At 43.1% G+C, this 19411-nt stretch overlaps 1 protein-coding gene across 5 annotated transcripts in view; it reads right to left on the bottom strand.

The window, feature by feature from the left end:
• Nucleotides 1-234: 234 nt before the first annotated feature.
• ppm1bb (protein phosphatase, Mg2+/Mn2+ dependent, 1Bb) overlaps nucleotides 235-19411 on the bottom strand; it is a 29652-nt gene continuing 10475 nt past the window's right edge. The window contains exons 2-6 of one of the 5 annotated variants that reach the window (XM_084079213.1): nucleotides 9458-10306; nucleotides 5038-5155; nucleotides 4798-4909; nucleotides 4054-4111; nucleotides 235-1381 (exon numbers count right to left, since the gene is read on the bottom strand). In XM_084079213.1, the coding sequence (XP_083935339.1) occupies nucleotides 1301-1381; nucleotides 4054-4111; nucleotides 4798-4909; nucleotides 5038-5155; nucleotides 9458-10294 (1206 nt within the window). In that variant the 5' untranslated portion in view covers nucleotides 10295-10306 and the 3' untranslated portion in view covers nucleotides 235-1300. The other 4 variants (XM_084079214.1, XM_084079215.1, XM_084079216.1 and 1 more) reach the window with 4 other exon arrangements.

Below are 19411 nucleotides of genomic sequence, written 5' to 3'. Positions count from 1 at the left end.
ACCTATGCTATTGAAACACACAGTGATCATATTTGTCTAGTCTCATGCAATATGGTGTGGCAGTGTTCAGGAGCCTGTTGTCACGTCCCCGTACACACACACACACTACAGTACAGTACTGTACACAGTCTACCACCAACCCAGTGAGCCAGGAGCCCCAGTGACCTGCACTTTACATTTTAACAGACAAGTTGTGTCAACAGCAATCGAGACAACGACAAATTCACAGATGAGTGGATTTGACCTGAAATTATTTTATTTGTTCATTAATTAGATCACATTTTAATGTGTGGGACTGATATGGCCCAACCAAGTGCGTACAAATAGAACTCTCTCACACACACACACAAACGCACACTATGCATTTAGCATAACGTTCCCGGGAACAGTGAGCGCCATAGATGATGCAAACAGCTGCAGTCCATGCTTTGCCGATGTACAGGGCATCTAACAGAATGACAACTATCTCTCCATCTCCTTTCACACACACAGGGGAAAAATAAAACACCTTTTTATTTTTCAATTTCACCAGTCTGTTCCAATCACCAAGCAGTTTCAGAATGCATCTTTTGAGCAGTTGGAATATACCACATGAAAAAGTACAGGGGAGATGCCAAGGATTTCGTCTGGATGTATACATTCTGTCTGTGGACATGGAACTGCTGTACCTTTATGGACACTTAGGCTTGTTCACCTCAACACTTCAGCTACGCTAACAGACCGGACAACAAGTCAACCACACATGCATTTGCACAGAAAACATTCAAGCCGTTCTGTTGTTTGCGTTTCTCCACCACAGATTACATTCCGTTAATGGTCTGATCATACTTGTGCTACAAGACCAAAAAGGTAAATATTCCCCCTTCGTCTTTTAACCCCCCCCCCCCCCCCCAAAAAAAAGGAAAAACATAATTTCAAGGCCTTTGGGCTGAACTCAATACATATTTAGTGGACCCTCATGTTTTGCCCCAAGAGTGCCGCCCTGAACCCCAACTGCAGGAAGTAAATTCTCTTTCTTTGGATTGCTGTTAAGGCTCCTATGCACAGTATAAGGACAATGATGGAGTGTGTGAGCAAGGGAATTATTTAACCACTTAAACCGTCTAGTCTTTCCTCAACAATTACCTAAGGTTGGATTATTACAGCATGAGATTGTTGTTGAGCATATTGACAAGCCTCACTCACAAAACAGCTCGGCATTAGTCAGAAGTCTCTTCACCGTCACTCGATACTTATGCACACACACACGCGCTCGCGCACACACACACACACACACACACACACACACACACACACACAGTCAGTTAAGTTGCTGTAGGTTTGGAGACCGTGCAGGGCACTGGGATGTTAAACAGCTACAGTTCAGAGGGGGATCTTCTCTCTGTTCTGGGGGGGGAGACAGGATGACGAATCAAACACCAGCAAAGACAATACTGCTACATTCACTGCATTAGCACGTACGCTTTTTTTTTGTTTCAGTCTACCAGCTAACGAAGCATACTTTGGGAGGGGAGTTGAGGGAGATTGGTGGCTGGTCAGAGGGAGAAAATGGCTGGGATAATCCGGCAGTAGATGAAAAAGGAGGTTTTTCTATACAGTCTGGCGGGGCAGGAGTGTGTGGGAGGAAGGGGGGGAGGATGGTGACGCAGTACTTTAACAGATAGAAGCGCCGCTCTAATGTCGTTATTAAAACTGAAGCTGCAACCAGACGGAGATGATGAACAAGCTGGCATGATCAACAAGAGCAGCACTCCTATGTGTTCTACTTCGGCCTGTGAGCAGGAAAAGCTGCTCAGAGCAAAAGGACAAGGGGTCACCGTGTGTCTGACTGAAGCGACGAGGTCAGGGGGGAGGGGTCAGGGTCAGGCAGAGGGGTCGGGCTGGGCAAGGACGTCCGCAGCGGTGGACGTGCCATGGCTGGGCTCTGCAGTGGCGGCGGGGGAGGGTGGGGGCGAGGGGAGAGAGGGAGGGGAGGCGGGCTGCTCCTGGTCCTCGGAGCAGGCTCCCTCCTGGCGGCAGCAGACGGGGCTCCGGCTGTGGTCCTCCTCGGCGCCGTCGACGGGGGTCCCCTCCGCTTCCCCTGCTCCGCCGTTGGCCGCGGTGCTCTGCCCCGGTTGGCGCATTGCGGCCCGCGTCGCCTCCATGAGCGAGGGGTAGCTGACCCGGTTGGCCAAGCGGATCTGCCGCAGAGCCTCCAGAAGGAACGCCTTCCGCTCATCTCCCTCCTCACTCTGCGCTCCGGCAGTGCCTTCCCCCGCACCGGCCTGGGGCGACACGCCAGGGTCAGACTCTGCAGGCACAGCCACGGTCACACCCGCATCGCTAACTAAAGGGTGATTTATACTTAGTTGCGCGGCCGGTGTCGCACACTTCGAAAATAGCCGATCTATAAGCCCACTATGTTCTAGTTCTGCGACCCCGTTGTGAGCTTGTAGATCTGCCATTTTCGGTGCACTACAAAGCACGCAACAAAGTATAAATCAACCACGACGCTCTCTTTTCTCTCTCACACACAGCTAACAAACATCAACCTATGCTATTGAAGTGTGCGCACACACACACACACACAGTGATCACATTTGTCTAGCCTCATACAATCTGGTGCGGCAGTGTTTAAGAGCCCGGTGTCACGTCCCCGTACACACATACAGTACAGTACACAGTCTACCACCAACCCAGTGAGCCAGGAGCCCCAGTGACCTGCACTTTACATTTTAACAGACAAGTTGTGTCAACAGCAATCAGCAACCACACAGCCCAGTGAAAACACCTAGTCCATGGCCTTATCAACACACACATACACACACACACACACACACACACACACTTTGGATAAATTATATCAAGTCGGAATATATTTCTAAATATATAAAAGTATAAAGCTATATATAAGTATATAGATATAAGTGTAGCTAATTTCTGTCTGCAAAAAAACTAGTGCAGTTAAGCAAACAAATCGATTTAAAATAAACTATCGGTACTTTTGCATGACTGTGTTGTACAACATATTTGAAAGTGTAAGATATTTTAAAATATCTATTCGAATGTTTCCACGCAGATTCATCGATATATGACGCACTTCTCAATTATTCAATTAATCTGGAAAAAGTAATCGACAGAGCTCACTGACTGATCAGACTTAGCACTACAGTGGGAATATATTGGGGGACTTAAAACCGGGAAAGCATCTGTGTCATTTTAGATTAGAGCTAAAAAGCATTATTTTATACTTTGGCTATTCAAAAATAGCAGATAAACAAGCTCATAGCGCATCACTTTGTGCCGCAATACGAGCTTGTAGATCTGCTATTTGTTTTTAAATCATGACAATTTGTGCAAATCTTTGAATATATATATTCTTTTAAAGCGAACATTTTTAACTCAAGTCCACTCACTCTGCGTCTCATTGGTGGGCTATACGGACAGTTCAGAAACCTGCCAAGCTAGTAGAAACTACAGCATTTCTCTTTCTAGAAAGTTTGCATTCTGAAATAGAAGCCATTGTTCTTGCACTAAAGTTTGAAATGTCATTGGTGTCATGATGTCATTGGTGGGCAGGTTTTTTTTAACTGTCAGCCTCCTCTGAGACATAAGTAGACAGAATGTAGAGGACCAATTATATGGAATTTTGGACCACCAGCCACAGAGTCTGGCTGGTCCAAAAACATAATTCTCCTGCCCTGATAAGTCAGAATCTCAAGTCGGAATATCATGGATGCGACTTCCAAATAAAAAGGCGATAGGCAATAGGCAAGGTAACTGCTATTGTATAACTGACAATGCGAGAGAAGCAGTCTGTTGAGGCTTTTCAAACCAAATAAGTCAGCAATGTGGAATTCCTGTCCATTTTGTTGATGAGTCCTATCCTCAACCCTTACCCACACTTACAGTAGATCAAGCGTATGTATTCCACACACACAGTACATGCATTGCACACACACACATTAAAAAGAGGTGTTTCCCCATGTGGTATGGAGTGAAGTGCTCTAATTTACCATGCCATGTTGATGTGTAGAGGATGAAGAGTGGGAGCGTTTAGAGAGAGCAACTCACCCCTTCCTCTTCTCTGTGGGGGTTCAGCCTGTTGTACACGGCCTCGATCACACTGCGTCTGTGAACACACCGACCACACACACACACACATCACTGCTTGGACGACACATACAATATTTGTCCTACATGTACAGTGTTGGAATCCTGTAAGGATGTTAACGATTCCGGTTCCTTAGCGATTCCTTGACGGTTTCCCTTTAACAATTCCTATAGGGGCAGGGTTCCAAAATGGACCCTTACAGGTCTGTAACTTATAATTGTGTTATTATGACAGTCCTTGATATAAAAAAAAAAGGTTTGATTGCACCTGGCAAATGGTCTAAAAAAGTTTGATTGCACCTGGCAAATGGTCTTTCTGATTGGTTAATTAGCTGGCCATTACGGCTGCTTCACTCTTAGTATAGAGGATATGCGTGTGACATCATCATCAAACCCGGAAGTTATGCAGGAATGCCTACTGAGTGTCAAAAAAATACTTTCTGGCCTTGACAGCCCATGCATCCAAACAGAAAAGTCATATCTGATTGCATTAAACAACATTAAACAATGTTAAACTAATTTTGCATGTTTCTTTGCCACTCGATTTGCCATTCACTTTAAGCATGCGCATATCCTCTATTGTCGCCTTGCAGAATAGAGTACTGCATATAATCAGATGCTGGAATAGGTGGATCAATGTGTTTATCTTATCGTGTGTGCGTGCGTGCGTGTGCGTACATGTGTTTTCCATGCTGTGTTACTTACTTGCTGGCCAGGCCTCCACCGGGCGGGAGGTTGGGGATGTTCTCAGTGGCAATGCTCCTCACAACAGTCACCAGGTCAGGGGGTCCATCTTCCCCACCAGTCGCCAGCAGGTCTACACACACACACACACACACACACACACACACAGGTTAAGTTTATTGGAGATAAACAAAGTCAAGTTCAGGTGTACTGTACGTATTCAGCCTCAGACTGATATACATCCTGTTGGGTCTTCCTTACCTTCAACCCGTTTCTCTATGTACTTATCCAGTTCCTCTTCTTTCCTTATGGCCTCCTCGGAGACCTTGGGAGCACCAGGTAAACACACCAGCACCACGCTCATATTGTCCCTGCTCCCCTGGAGGACCAAGACCAGAGAGAACAAAAAATTAGCATCAACTTGAGTTGCACAGACAGGACCACAATGTATATTCTGCTATTTTCGCCCGCACAACCCCGGTTACAACCAAGGATGGGACGATATGAAAATGACATGTCACGACGATTATTGTGGCAAAAATAACACATTGAGTGCCAAAAACGGTCCGGACCGTTTTTCATAATCCTAACATGGTGTGCCAAAAACGGTTATGGCCGTTTTTGGGGAAAAATATGAAAAAAAAAAAAAAAACATTTTTTTTTTTTCCCCCAATTTTTTTTTTTCCTTCACAGCACCAGGAGATATCATTTTACGAAGATTTAGACTCCAATCCACCTCCTGGTTGAGTTATGACTTCAAAAGCCTGTATCTCGGCTCCTGTGTACTTTTTGTTTTTACGATGTATTTTCGACTATTTTCAACTGGCTGCAACTATGGAACGGATTACCGAATGTTTTTAATCTTTTTCCCCGGATTGTACGAGACCTCTATGTGTGTAATGAGGGGATCACCGTGAGGACGGTGATCACTGAAAATGTTTTGTGACTACTTGAAAAAGGTCCAAAAATGGTTAAAATTCCAGGCACTGGAGGTACCCTGTTTTTTTTTTTTTTAAAGATTTGTTTTTGGTAGTTTTTTATTATTTTTCATTGAAGAGGGACAGGGAAAGTAGTCTGACAGGAAGAATGGGGAGAGAGATGGGGGGAAGACATGCAGGAAAGGCCGACGGGAACGGGACGCGAACCCGCGGCACACTGCTATTAAGGATTTTCAACCAGGGTGCCTAGACCGCGACGCCACGGTCTAGGCCGGAGGTACCCTGTTTTGAAAAACCCCTGGCACTCAATGTGATAATTGCGATTAACGATATCGCCATAATCACCCATTTTGGGCGGGAACCCCTATTTGTAACTATGCCTTTCAGGACGGGAACCCCTTGGGGTTCTTGTTGCTATGTACAGTATATAGAAACATACATTTGTTGTAATTTTTGTCTAAATATTTGACGTTTTTCAGAAAACTTTGTCAGGATTTAGAATTCTGAATGCGTTAAAAAACTTAAAATGCGAATTTTGTTAACCACTTGAACCCTCAGCGTCCCTATTTTCGGGGGAACGTTTGGCAAAAATAGCCGATCTACAAGCTCACAACGCTTTGTCAGCTTGTAGATCTAAGTAAGTATAGAGGGTTTAAGTGGTACTGAATTTGCAGCTCAACAGAAGCTAATTCCTCCTGTATGACGGAGGACAATTTCAGATGAATTAAAATCTCTGCGATGCGATTATTGTGAGACGTTTTTTTATCACAACAAACAATAATAACGATTATCGTCCCATCCCTTGTTACATGTATAAATTAAGCATATAGAGCTTAGGCTATTTTTGAGAATTTACACCAATAAAACGACAAAAGACGTCAGGGTTAATGCGGTTAATGGTTTCAGTTGTTGAAATCAAGACAGTGGAATAGTCAGCCTATTATTTGTGATGTTTTTCTTGATTGGTAGACTACATCCCTCTCACAGATGAGAGCAGCGTGTGCGGCAGGCAACTGGAAAGTGACGTATATTGGGCTTTGAGAACGACCGTGCAGTTTGAGTTTTAATCAACTTTTTTTTTTTTTCAGCAGAGGGTTGTTGATAAAGATAGAGAATTTGCATGCTGTAAAAAATGAACGAAGTCTTAGCCTCCTGCTCTACGTTTAACACCTCCTACGACAAAGCATCTGCATCTACGAAGCTGCCACAAAGGAAAAGTTTCAACTTGCTGTTAAATATACTTATGACCGTTATTGCCCTGTGATCTTTGTGTTGGTATAGATGAAACTGTGGGTTGAATGTATTGCATTGATCCCACTTAGTTAGTACATACACAGACTACAGACGGTTGACAATTCTAAAGGAAAAAGCAACATAAATCGTGTTAGTGAGGTGTTGGGCCACTATGAGCAGCACTTCAATGTGCCTTAGCAATGGCATAGATTATACACGTTTATGGAACTCTCATAGAGGGATGGAAAACCATTCTAACAAAACATATTCCCTTGTTTAGTTGCGTGTACGATGATGGTAGAGAGCACTGTCTAACACATTGGTCCAAAATCAATTGGGTTGAGATCTGGAGACTGGAGGCCACAGCAGACGATTCATATCATGTTCTTACTGATCAAAACCACTTAGTAGCAGTGGTGGGAAAAGTACTCACATGTGTTACTTAAGTAAAAGTATCACTACTGCATGTAGAAATACTCTGTTACAAGTGAAATTCCGGAATTCAAAATTTACGTGAGTAAAAGTACAAAAGTATTGGTATCAAAATATACTTGGAGTACAAAAGTAACTCATTATGCAGATGTCCCATTTCACATGTTTTCAAATGTATAGATTGTATACAAATCTTTTGAAAATAGCAGATCTACAAGCTCACAATGCGACGCATTTAGAGCTAGTAGATCGGCTATTTTCAAATGGCCAAAATATAGGACTTTAGTGGTTACTGTATGTTTTGTGATAATTATCAAAATCTACAAAGTAACTAAAGTTTTCAAATAATTGTAGTGGAGTAAAAGTATAATATTTGCCTCTGAGATATAGTGGAGTAGAAGTAAAAGTACTGAAAATTGGAAATACTCCAATAAAGTAAAAGTACCTTAAAACTGTACTTGAGTACAGTACTTGAGTAAATGTTACACCACTGGCACTCACCCAAGTGCGTCGATTATGATGAATGACCGCTCATTGGACCATATCACCATTTCCCCACATCTCTATAGACCAGTGTCTATGGTTTTTTTTGCACCACTGAACTTTCAAATGTGCATTGTCTTTGTAATGAGGGGCTCATGCCCTGCAACCCTACCCTATAATAGCCATCTCAATGTAGTTGTCGATGGGCTGTTCTTGCTGACACGGCCTAACCACATCCTGCATCGACAGTCTCAGTCACCTGAGGAAGAGTTGCTCTTCTGTTTTTCCTTTACATATCTCACTAATGCACAAGCACTACAGCCATTAAATGTGCACTTTCGACCACGATTTCCGACCCCCATTTACTGACCGTCTTTCCCAAAACTCTAGATGCCCGTTGAGCAGTCTTGTCTTTGTTATTGAAGCTCCCTTGCCATCTGAGGCCAAATAATGAACCCTCTTTCAAGGCCACTTAGGATAGATATTTTTCTCTTGCCATCTTGATCACAAATCGAGGTCAACTGGGCCTACTAAACATTTTTTATAAATGCCACAGAGCATGATAGGATGTTAATTGCTAGGGTTGTCCGATATTGGCTTTTTTACCGATAACCGATATACCGATATTGTCCAACTCTTAATTACCGATACCGATATCAAGCGATACCGATATATGCGGGGATTATTGTGATTAGGGTAAGCTCAAATTTCATATCACACACACCATATACAGTAAGAACTCCTGTAACTTATTTATAAAGCCAAAAAAAAAAAAAAAAAAGAGATTTTTTTTTTTTTCAAAAACCGATACCGATATTTTCCCGATATCAATTTTTATGCTAATATCGGCCGATAATATCGGACATCCCTAGTAATTGCTATAATTCTATCATGCAGTACACCTGTATTTTTCTTTTAATTTGTCACACGTCTATGTATGGCTGTACAGAGGTAGATCGATAGTATCGCATTGTGACGATATCAATATTTTTGCAAAAAACATGAGCTCACAACATGTTACATGTGACGTGTTGTGAGCTTGTAGATCGTCTATTTTCACTTTTTTCAATATATTTTATTTATTAATTGATTAGAAACAAGAAACAGACAACAGTTTATGTTACATCACAATATTATGATGATGATAATCCCAGACGATATGTAGTCTCATATCACGATATTGAAATCCAGAAGGCAATCAAAATAAATGCTTAACCTCTTTAGACCAGGAAAGAATCTGTGTCATTTTTAGATTTCTTTAGCTATTTAAAAACAGCTCAAATATACAAGCTACAAGGTGGTAGATCTGCCTTTTTTTATCGTGAACATTTGTGCAAATCTTAGAATATATATATATTTTTAAAGCTAAAATTTGTAACTCAAATCTTTGCTTCTGGGGATTCTACAATTCTACAAAATGTTGCTATAATCAGTGGTTCTCAAGCTTTTTCATGTCAAGGGCAAAAATTTTGCACACATTTTCAAGATTTTTCAAAAATAGCCCAAAGTATAAAATGATGGTTAAAGTGGTTACACAGATGCGTTCCCGGTTGTTTTAATGGCTTAAAACAACATGTGCACATCGATCCTCTTACCTTGTGCAGGCACGTGTCCACCACTGCGTTGCAGACTTTCTCCAGGTCGTCGCAGACCTGTAGCCTCGAGCGCACAAACTCGCACAGCTCCTCGTTGGACATCACGTCCCAGATGCCGTCGCACGCCAGCACCACGAACTCGTCGCCCTCGGCCGCGCGCTCCATCACGCACACCTCGGGCTCGGGGCTCACCAGCTGCTCCGTGGGGCCCTTGCCGTCCACGCACTTGTAGTCGTAGTCCCCCAGGGCCCGGGACACGGCCAGCGAGCCGTTGACCCGCTGGATCATGACCGAGCCGCCGGCGTTCTGGATGCGCTCCTTCTCCTGCGGGTTGCAGGGCTTGTGGTCCTGCGTGGAGAAGCCCACCCCCTTGTCTCGGCTCAGCACGGCCCGCGAGTCGCCGCAGTTGATGAAGTAGAGGTGGCTGGGGCTGAGCAGCACGCCGACCGCCGTGGAGCCGCTGCGGTCCAGGCCCTGCCGCAGGTCCGAGAAGCTCCGCATGAACTCGTCGATCTTCAGGAAGCCCGAGCGGATGCCGTCCTTCACGCCCTCCACGGTGCCGGTGCCCCCCGAGCCGAAGTCGCTCCCCCCGCCGGACAGGATGTGCTCCAGCAGGTGGCCGGAGCAGTAGTTGGCCACCCGGGAGCCGGCGTGGCCGTCGTACACGGCAAAGAAGGACCAGTCAGTGAGTCCGTGGGGGAGTCCCACGACGGCCGTGTGGGCGTCCTCCATCTCCACCCGCCAGCCCTGCATGGAGCTCAGGCCATAGCGCAGCCCGTTGCCGTCGCCGTGGGCGCTGTGCTTCTCCGTCTTCGGCTTGTCTAGGAATGCACCCATTACTGTCTACAGCTGCAGGGAGGATCAGAGGGAGGGAGGGAGAGAGAGGAGAGGAGAGGAGAGGGGGCAGAGTGGTCAACAACAACGACACAGACATGATCCCATCCCTTTGACACTCCTTCAACCACACCACAGAACTAACCCGACACCCAACAGTCTATTTAATAAACAGAGTGTAGGAAATACATTTTGATTTGGTTTATTTCCTGATCACCCTTTTTTCCGTTTCAGTTTCTCAGTGCATATTATCATTGTTTGTTTGTTTTAAACCTTGCACTGAAATGTTTCGATGAAAAGTACAATATGAACATGATTTCATTTGTTACTATATCAGTCACTGGTGCTCAAACTTTTTCATGTCAAGGACCCCCAAAATGATATGCATTTGGCCGCCAACCCCCCACCCCCCCCATTTCAAAATATTTTGTTCCAGGGACCCCCATAAGCAAAGATTGTCAATTGTCAATAGCAGATCTACAGGCTTGTAGATCTGCCATTGTTTAATAGTATAAAAGAATGCTTTTAGTTCAAATCTAAAATGACAACAGATTCTTTCCCGGTTTTAATGGGTTAATGTACCTCATGGGATCTAAAGAGGGGGAGAGGCAGAATCTCGACCCATTTTGTTATACAGTCAATGGTTCATTCAGTGCTTGTGGAGGAATACGTTGCCTGATGGGGTCCAACTTATCAACCATCACACCCGTTGGGCTTTGGATTCTCTGAAGAGGTCAGGTGTCTGTCTGTTAGACGCTTCAACTAAATTGGCGCGTTTATGGCACCTTTTACAACTTGGCGCCGTTTTTATCAGTGGCCTCGCCTTAAGTGCTACCATAAATTCACGCTTCTCTGCCATGTCTGTTTGGATATCTCCCGGCCACACGCTTTCAGAATGGAAACGTTTGTTAAGTCGGCCGTTTGTAATTGATATGCTTGGGAGCTTCCTACTTCAGACTTCAGTTCCCACTGATGAGTCACGACCACAAACACTATGTCACCGTTCTCAACTACGCACAGGAGGTGTATTCCCCCGACATACAATATACTATCAATTCTTAGGATGTCAATTTGTATTGCAATGTAATGTATTCTTTAAGAATTGTGATTCTGTAAATATAAACATAAATTATGCTAATTTTTAACAAGATATTTCACTTTCAAACATGTTTGTGGTCATTTTAACGTCTACTCAGGCTTTTGTGAACACTCCAGACAGTTTAAGTTACTTGATTCAGTATTTAGGTATTCAATATTCAATATTATTTTTTGTCAGACACTACCCCTTCCAAATATGTTTGAAAGTGAAATATCCTTTTAAATATTGGAAAACAAATTATTTGATTTATACATTAGCCCTACAACATGTTGCCAAAGACTTTTGCAGATAAAAATGAGACGCCTGTGTGATAGGACAGCATATTGGAAAAGATCTCCCGATTCAATAGGTCTCGGTCCGATTCCATTTGATTGAATTCAATTCAATAGACACCCTACATGAATCCACAGTAAAAACACAGACTTCAGGGACATGTTGAGATCTCAGAGGCTATTTTCCCTTAACCCCTCTATATCCTCAACCCTTGGCCTGCATCAGCAGCAACTGTAAACCACCACACACTGGCTATAACCTTCTGAACTATGTCCAATGACATTCACATCTGAGCAGCACGGCCGAATTGAATGTGACAATCAGATGTCTATTGTTTGTGTGAGCCAACAACTCCACTTGGAAAGCCCTAGCATCATGGTGAGAGGGACGTCCTCAACAAGAATGTCCACATGGCTCCAAAGGCCCTCCACCATTGTCAGTTAGGTCATGCACCACAAGCAAGCATGTGTACACACACGCGCGCGCACACACGCACAGAGAGCAGGCATGTGCCCAAAAAAGGACGGTAGGTGTGAGTAGTAACTCCAGCTGGTTTTAGTGGAATGGGTGTGTGTGTGTGTGTGTGTGTGTGTGTGTGTGTGTGTGTGTGTGTGTGTGTGTGTGTGTGTGTGTGTACTCTGCGCATGTGTGCTGTGTCACAGCCTATGAGCTCCCCTATGTCTGAGAGAAAGACACTATAAATACTCAGAGCAGGTTTGGATTTCATGCCCAGGGTGGGGCAGCCAGTCAGTCACCCCATTCTTACCTCCAAAGTTTCTCTCTTCAATCCATGTGCCAATAGCACACCCTCAATCGAGCTCTAGATTAAAAACACTTGCAGCCGGGTTATCTGCACACACTTTTTACTTTTTTAATACCTCTAAAATTCCATTAACCCAGTAAAACAGGGAAAGCATTTGTCATTTTAGATTTTAGCTATCAAAACAAAAAAATCAGATCTACAAGCTCACAGACAGCTCACTTCGTGCCGTGCTGCGATCTTTTACATTGCTATATTTGAACATTTTTGAAAAATCTTGAAAGTGTTTTTGAAATTTACAAAAAAGTATGAGAACTACTGATTTGGAAGGCACTTGTAGAATCGGCCTCCGGGTCTTAATATTAATGCGACAAAAATAAATCGACAAACTACAGCTACGGATGGGGATCACATCGAAGCATGCGTTTCCCATTCATTGCAGCGTTGTGTTCTTGTTGCGTTTTTCCCTTCGCTGCAGCCCATAGGAAGGAAGCTACTTTTGGGTTAACGTAAAATGCAGATCACTCACAGCCTCATAAAACGTAGCGTACCGCCACCCTACCAAAGCAGAGTGTACGTCCGGCAATGTATTGTCGTTTCACATTTGTCCTGGGCTTCCATATGACCGCATCTGCTCAAGTCAGGAACTAAACAATGGAGTGAAACAACTCCTCCGTCTGCAAACCGCTTTCATTCATTCTACCACAAATCAGATTTAATGCCCCAACTCCTACAATGCCAGACATTTTAAGACATTTTTTAGGCCTTGAATTTCACAAATTGAATTCAAGACGTTTTAAGGATCCGCGGGAACATCGCTTGCAGCTAACATTTGCACAGAGGAGTAGACTCATTACGTGCAGGCCAAGGTGTCTGCGTTTGTGTGCGTGTGTGCACATAATGTGTGTGGGAGTGTGCGAATGAGAGTGTGTGTGATCTGTTATGTTCGGCAGCAGTGATTCTCTTTAAAAATAAAACAAACACGCTAGCATCGCCTAGCAACCGGCCACCCTCCACTGCAAACATCCAGGCTAGGCTTCATTCAGCAACATCCCCTCTCAATGTCACACACAAACGCAAAATGTAAGTGCGCGTGCGCGGCGCACGCGCACTTACCATGCCTGGTAGAAAAGAGGAATGGCCAGTTGCATCATCTTCCCATTAAAAACAGACACGGCGGCAACCAGACCCTGTAAGGAGAGACATGCAGGCGAGCACGCATGTACGCATGTACGTACGGCGACATTTCCCCCTCACGACAGCATTTGCTTGCACACACACACACACACACACAGAATGGAAAGTAGCTTTATTCAGACACCAGACCGAAACCAGGCACTCTCGACCACTACAGCCCTCCAAATTGCTGTCACCCGTATCTCAACCGCAAGCCGAAACTACCCCCCCCCCCCCCACACACACCCCCACGCGAATGGACACACACACACACACACACACACACACACACACACACACACACAAGACAGTTGTGGCAGCCAAAACCCACTGGCTCTAAAGAGGGAAGTGGAGGTACGTGATTGCATAATGTAGCCTAGTGTCTCAGTTAAGCTCTGTGGTCAGTCAGTCACTCACACACAAATATGCTCTCTTTATGAGGGAGATTATCGCCAGGCTTACAGTGTGGAATATACACACACAAACACACACACACGTTTGCGTCCCTGCCACCCCCGTGTTCTCAGTCAACGCTGCATCCAGTTTTTCCTTCACACCCTCTGGAGACAATGTCACCACACCACCACCACCACCACATTGGCAGAGAGAGAAAGTGCCGCTTTAAAGGACACGATCGTCCATCCGTCAATCGGCTGCGCTTACCCACACACATGCCCCACCCACCTAACTTATGTTCCCCCGTGTTGACAGGCTCAGAGGGTGGGGTGGGGATGGGCTCGTCTTCTCGTGAATCAACCCATACATAAGTACCACGCTAAGACCCCGGCCAGCTATGTTTTCACCCTCTCTCTCTCTCTCTCTCACAGGCTAAGCTGGGATCACAAGGAGGGGAGGGGAGGGGCCGGTCGCCATGGACGCAGCCTGTATGCAACAAAGGGGGCGTGTGGTGTGGTCTGACTCTGGGTGCACTCCAGTGTGACAGTCAGAGCACGTTGATGGGCGCTGCCCTCAGGTTCCTCCATGCAGGAAAGACATTTATGGAAATATATATATTTATGGGGTATTCCATATACGTCACCATGTTAGCCTGGGCAATTGATAACATTATATAATGTTGTTGGCATTTGGAAATTGGAAATAACAGCGATTATTTGCCACAAATGCAGTACAGCAGTAAATTCCAAGCTTGAGTCACAAATACAATATGTAACCTTTGAGTTTTGAGTTAAAAAATGTTAATGTAAAAAAATGTAAATGTAAAATAATGGTTACAGTGTAGGGGTGTGCCGATATATCGTCCCGCGATATATCGCGATACGTTTTCGCGACGATATGTATCGTTTTGGAAAAAAAAAATATCGTTTTGAAAAAAAAAAACCTTTTTTTTTTTTTACACCAATCAAAATAATCAGGCATGCAAACAGGCCCGAGGTGAAAAGGGTGAAAACATGTTATTTTTTTTCGGGTCAGGTGTCACACTATTGCCCTATTTGGATTCAAAACGGCTGAAAAGCTACAAGTTTGCATGTCTGAATAATGCAAAAACAGAATTATTTGTTTGCATTTCCTTTTTTTCTCCCCCATTTATTTTCATAATAAAAAAAGTGCGTATCGTATCGTATCGAAATCGTATCGAAGTTGTGAGCCAAATATCGTATCGTATCGTTTCGTGAAATTAGTGTATCGGCACACCCCTATTACAGTGGTTAAAATGATTTGCAGAGAAAAAACAGAGGCCAACCGGGTGCTCACAGGAGCTAAAATGTCTTTAAAGAGTATTGAAGGTGCTTCTAGAATCAGCGGGAATGTAGACTTAAAAAGGAAGAGGAGACCCGAGCACTCAAAAAATGTGGAGGAGACGAGGAAGTGTGGAGCGAAAACAGGTCAGGTAGGACAGTGGGGGGGTGGGTGGGTAGCCCCATGTCAACGGGTTTCCCGTTTACCTGTGTTGCCATATCTACTTATAATAAGCAACTTTGGGCTTGTTTTTAAAGTGTAATTGCTTATTTGGGCTTGCTTCCTAATGTTTTTTTAACGAGTGGTTGCCACATTTTTTCATGTCAAAGACCACCACATTAATATGTATTTGTCCTTGGACCCCCATTTGAAAATAATGGTGCCGGGGACCCCCATACAAGATCTACGTTAACATGTTTTAAAAATATTCAAAATATTTCCCTTTTTCCCAAAATATTCTTTGAAAATAGCAGATCTACATGACGCCTTGTGAGGTTGTAAATCTTCCATTTTCAAATGGCTGATGTAACATTAGCCTAGTTGCTTGGTTGGGCTCATTTTCATAGACCAGGCCGCTCGTTTCTCTTGCAAAATCTGGCAACAGTGCCGACTACCAGCATTACACCTGCAGTAGCCTACTAGGGACTAAGTGAACAGATATTGAATGAAGCAGCACACAGAGAAAAACTCAACGGCGCCGCCCTGGAGAGGGGCCAAGAATGAGGTGAATAGAGCACTTGGGATTCCGGTCTACTAAGTATAGACTAGTTTAAGTGAAACCACTTTCAAACTGGCATCCGTATGTTGGGCATGTCATTACAGGTGAACTTCTTCCACTCCCCTCTAGTAAAACAGCAGATCTACAAATGCACGTGTTGTGAGCTTGTAGATCTATTTTCACTACTAAATAGACATTTAAATTTCACATTTGGGATTATAGAATTGTCTTGATAATGTATAATCAAGACAGTGTGTGATCTAAGTTACAATTACATGACAAGGCCCAGTGTTGGAGCCAATGCGTTTTGCCAGTTAAATTCCTCTGGGAGAAACAAGGTCTCTTCAGGTCACACAGATGAAAGTGAAATAGATTCTATTACAGCACAGATTCAAATCTAGCCACTTACACCACAACATTCAGAATATAATAGGATGTTCCCATCACGTCTCCCCCCTCCAGCATTTAACCCATTAAAAGCTCATAGCGCAGCACCGAGTGCCGCACTATGAGCTTGAAGATCAGCTTTTTTTTTAAATGTTATCATGAAAATGTGTGCAAAAATAATATGTATTTTTTCTAAAGTAACTCAAATCTTTGCTTCTGGGGATTCTACAAATGTCTTCTAAATCCTAACAGTTTTTTTAAAAGACTTGTGTTGCTATAATGACTGGTTCTCAAACTTTTCCATATCAAGGACCCCCAAAATATGTTGTTCCAGGGACCCCCAGAAGCACAGATCGGAGTTAAAAATGTTCACTTTAAGACATACACATATATATATATATATTATTTCTTCAAAGATTTGCACACATTTTCCACTACTTTTCAAAAAATAGCATATCTACAAGCTCATAGTGCAGCGCTATGAGCTTGTATATCTGCTATTTTTTTAATGGCCAAAGAAATCTAAAAATGACACAGATGCGTTCCCGGTCTTAATGGATTAAAGTAACAAAACATTCCTGCACTGGGTGGGCAAAGTAGGCACAGTGTCTGTGTCACACACTGCTGGTGAGCTGGCAGGAGCTGTGGAGCTGCACTGCGCTTTATGTGGAGAAAAAAAAAAAAAAGCACTAAGTGATTTCTATAGCCAGTAGGCAGCTCATCATGATAGTTCTTCAATGCCAATGTCTTTTAACCAATTAAGGCCTGAGGTTGCCATTCTACAAAATGTCTTCTAAATCCTAACTGTTTTTTGAAAAAAACGTATGTTTCTATGTCAGTGGTTCTCAAATGTTTTCATGTCAAGGACCCCCAAAATGATATGTATTTGGCCGCGGACCCCCATCTCAAAATGGTTTGTTCCAGGGACCCCCCAGAAGAAAAGATTTGAGTTACAAATGTTTGCTTTAAAAATATATATATTCAAAGAAAGACTTGCACACATTTTCTCGATTTTTCAAAAATAGCCAAAGTGTAAAATACTGCTTTCTAGCTCAAATCAAAAAATGACACAGATGCGTCCCAGGTCTTAATGGGTTAAAAAGCAGGGACATCTTACTAAAGTTGTTCCGATACTCATACCAGTGTCGTAAAAAGCCAGCGATACTGCCTAAAATGCTGGTATTGGCATCGGTAAATATGCCAGTCTATGCCATTCCCATACCACATCTTTTATCTATTATCTATCTATATATTTTAATTTTTATATTTATATTAATGTAATTTACAGTCATCAATTATTTTGTATTTTGAATGCTTCAGTTGATGTTGCACTACTGTTTTATATATATTTTTTAAACAAATCCTCAGTGTTTCTCAAACTTTTTAATTTCATGGACTCTCATAACTCTCAAGAGTTACAGACACGTAAGGGTCCATTTGGAACCCCCTCAAGGAACCCTGAGGGTCCCTGGACCCCACTTTGAGAACCACTGTCCTAGATTTTTTCTTTTTTATTACACAACGCCGGTATGGGACCGGTGCTCGGTATTGACCGATACGCGAGTTATAGGTGTCAGAATCAGTATCGGTAAGAAAAGACTGCTATCTCTACATCTTACCACCTGTTAAACTCAAAGTCACTGGCTGCAAGGAACCAGTGATATTGCTGCTGCATCTTTGTCCAATAATATTTATCACACCTGCCATCCTAAGTCTACCTGCTCCCTGATTAGACAGCTACAATGATTCAAAGGTCAGCAATAGGGGGCATTGTAATTTGATCTTTTTGCAGATCGTGTGTTCTCATATAACCAGCTCATCTGTTGTCATAGACCTAACAAACTTTGACCACTTGGGTGTGTGAAAAGTGATGTTATAATATACCCACTCACTAAGCAGAAGCAGCAACTTAAACGCACTGTCTGTGATATCTCACCAATGGTCTCCAAAGGCATCCAACCTCCTGATCTGAGCCTATGTTTGTCACAAGGTATTATCTCAGTCAATACTAGTAGGTGAACTAACGACACTTGGTTGTTTCAGCTGAAATTACCTTTTTAGTGCTGCTAGCTGGCCAACTCCTCCACCTTTAAGTGAATGTAACTTAGCTAATGGTATCTGAGCTCTGAACAAGGAACCGTGAAGGCTGATTTTGCGGTGTATTAACCCAGCCTGTTAGTGTCAATATTAGTTTAGTATGTTTCAAACAATATATAATTAGTTTAATAGTGCTGGCAATTCAATCAAATACAGGTTGTGTCAGTAACTTCTGGCCTGCAGCTTGAGCTGTGCATATATAGCTTTGTGAATAACAAGCTATGGTTTGTTGTCTTGTAGAGCTACCACATCTAGATTTGACAAGAGTATGGATTTAACCATGTCCACAACTAAACTTCTGAAAAACACTAGGTACAGTGTTAATTCTTAGTCAGGGCCAGGTCTAGCCACAGCAGTGTAAAATGTAAATAAAGCATCGTTTCACATCACAATGTCATTAACCACTTTGAGCTTGACGTCCCTTTTTCTGGGCATGTCATCATAGGTGAAACTTTTCAAAATATTTCAAAAATAGAACCAAAACAAAATAGATCTACAAGATCACAACATGTAGCCCCACAATGCTTTGTGAGCTTGTGCATTGGCTATTTTCACTAGGTTTGAAAGAGGGCACACGTGGTTAACCTTCACCACATCTGTGTCAGTTTAGATTCCGTTGGCTATGCAAAAATAGCAGATCTACAAGCTCATATCGCGGCACAGAGAGCAAATATTTGATTTTTTTTTTTTAAGCGAACATTTGTAACTCAAAATATTTGCTTCTGGGGATTCTACAAATGTCTTATAAATCCTAATAGTTTTTTGAAAATAAACTTATGTTGCTATGATCAGCTGGTTCTCAAACTTTCATGTCAAGGACTCCCCAAAATAATATGTTTATGACGCCACCATCTCTAAATATGTTGCTCCATAATGGTTAAAGTGGTTACACCAGATGTGTTCCTAGTTTTA

Source organism: Gymnoscopelus microlampas (assembly GCF_963454915.1).
Source record: "Gymnoscopelus microlampas genome assembly, chromosome: 14".
In the NCBI taxonomy this organism is placed as follows: Eukaryota; Metazoa; Chordata; class Actinopteri; order Myctophiformes; family Myctophidae; genus Gymnoscopelus; species Gymnoscopelus microlampas.
This window is presented reverse-complemented; position numbering and strand designations above follow the sequence as displayed.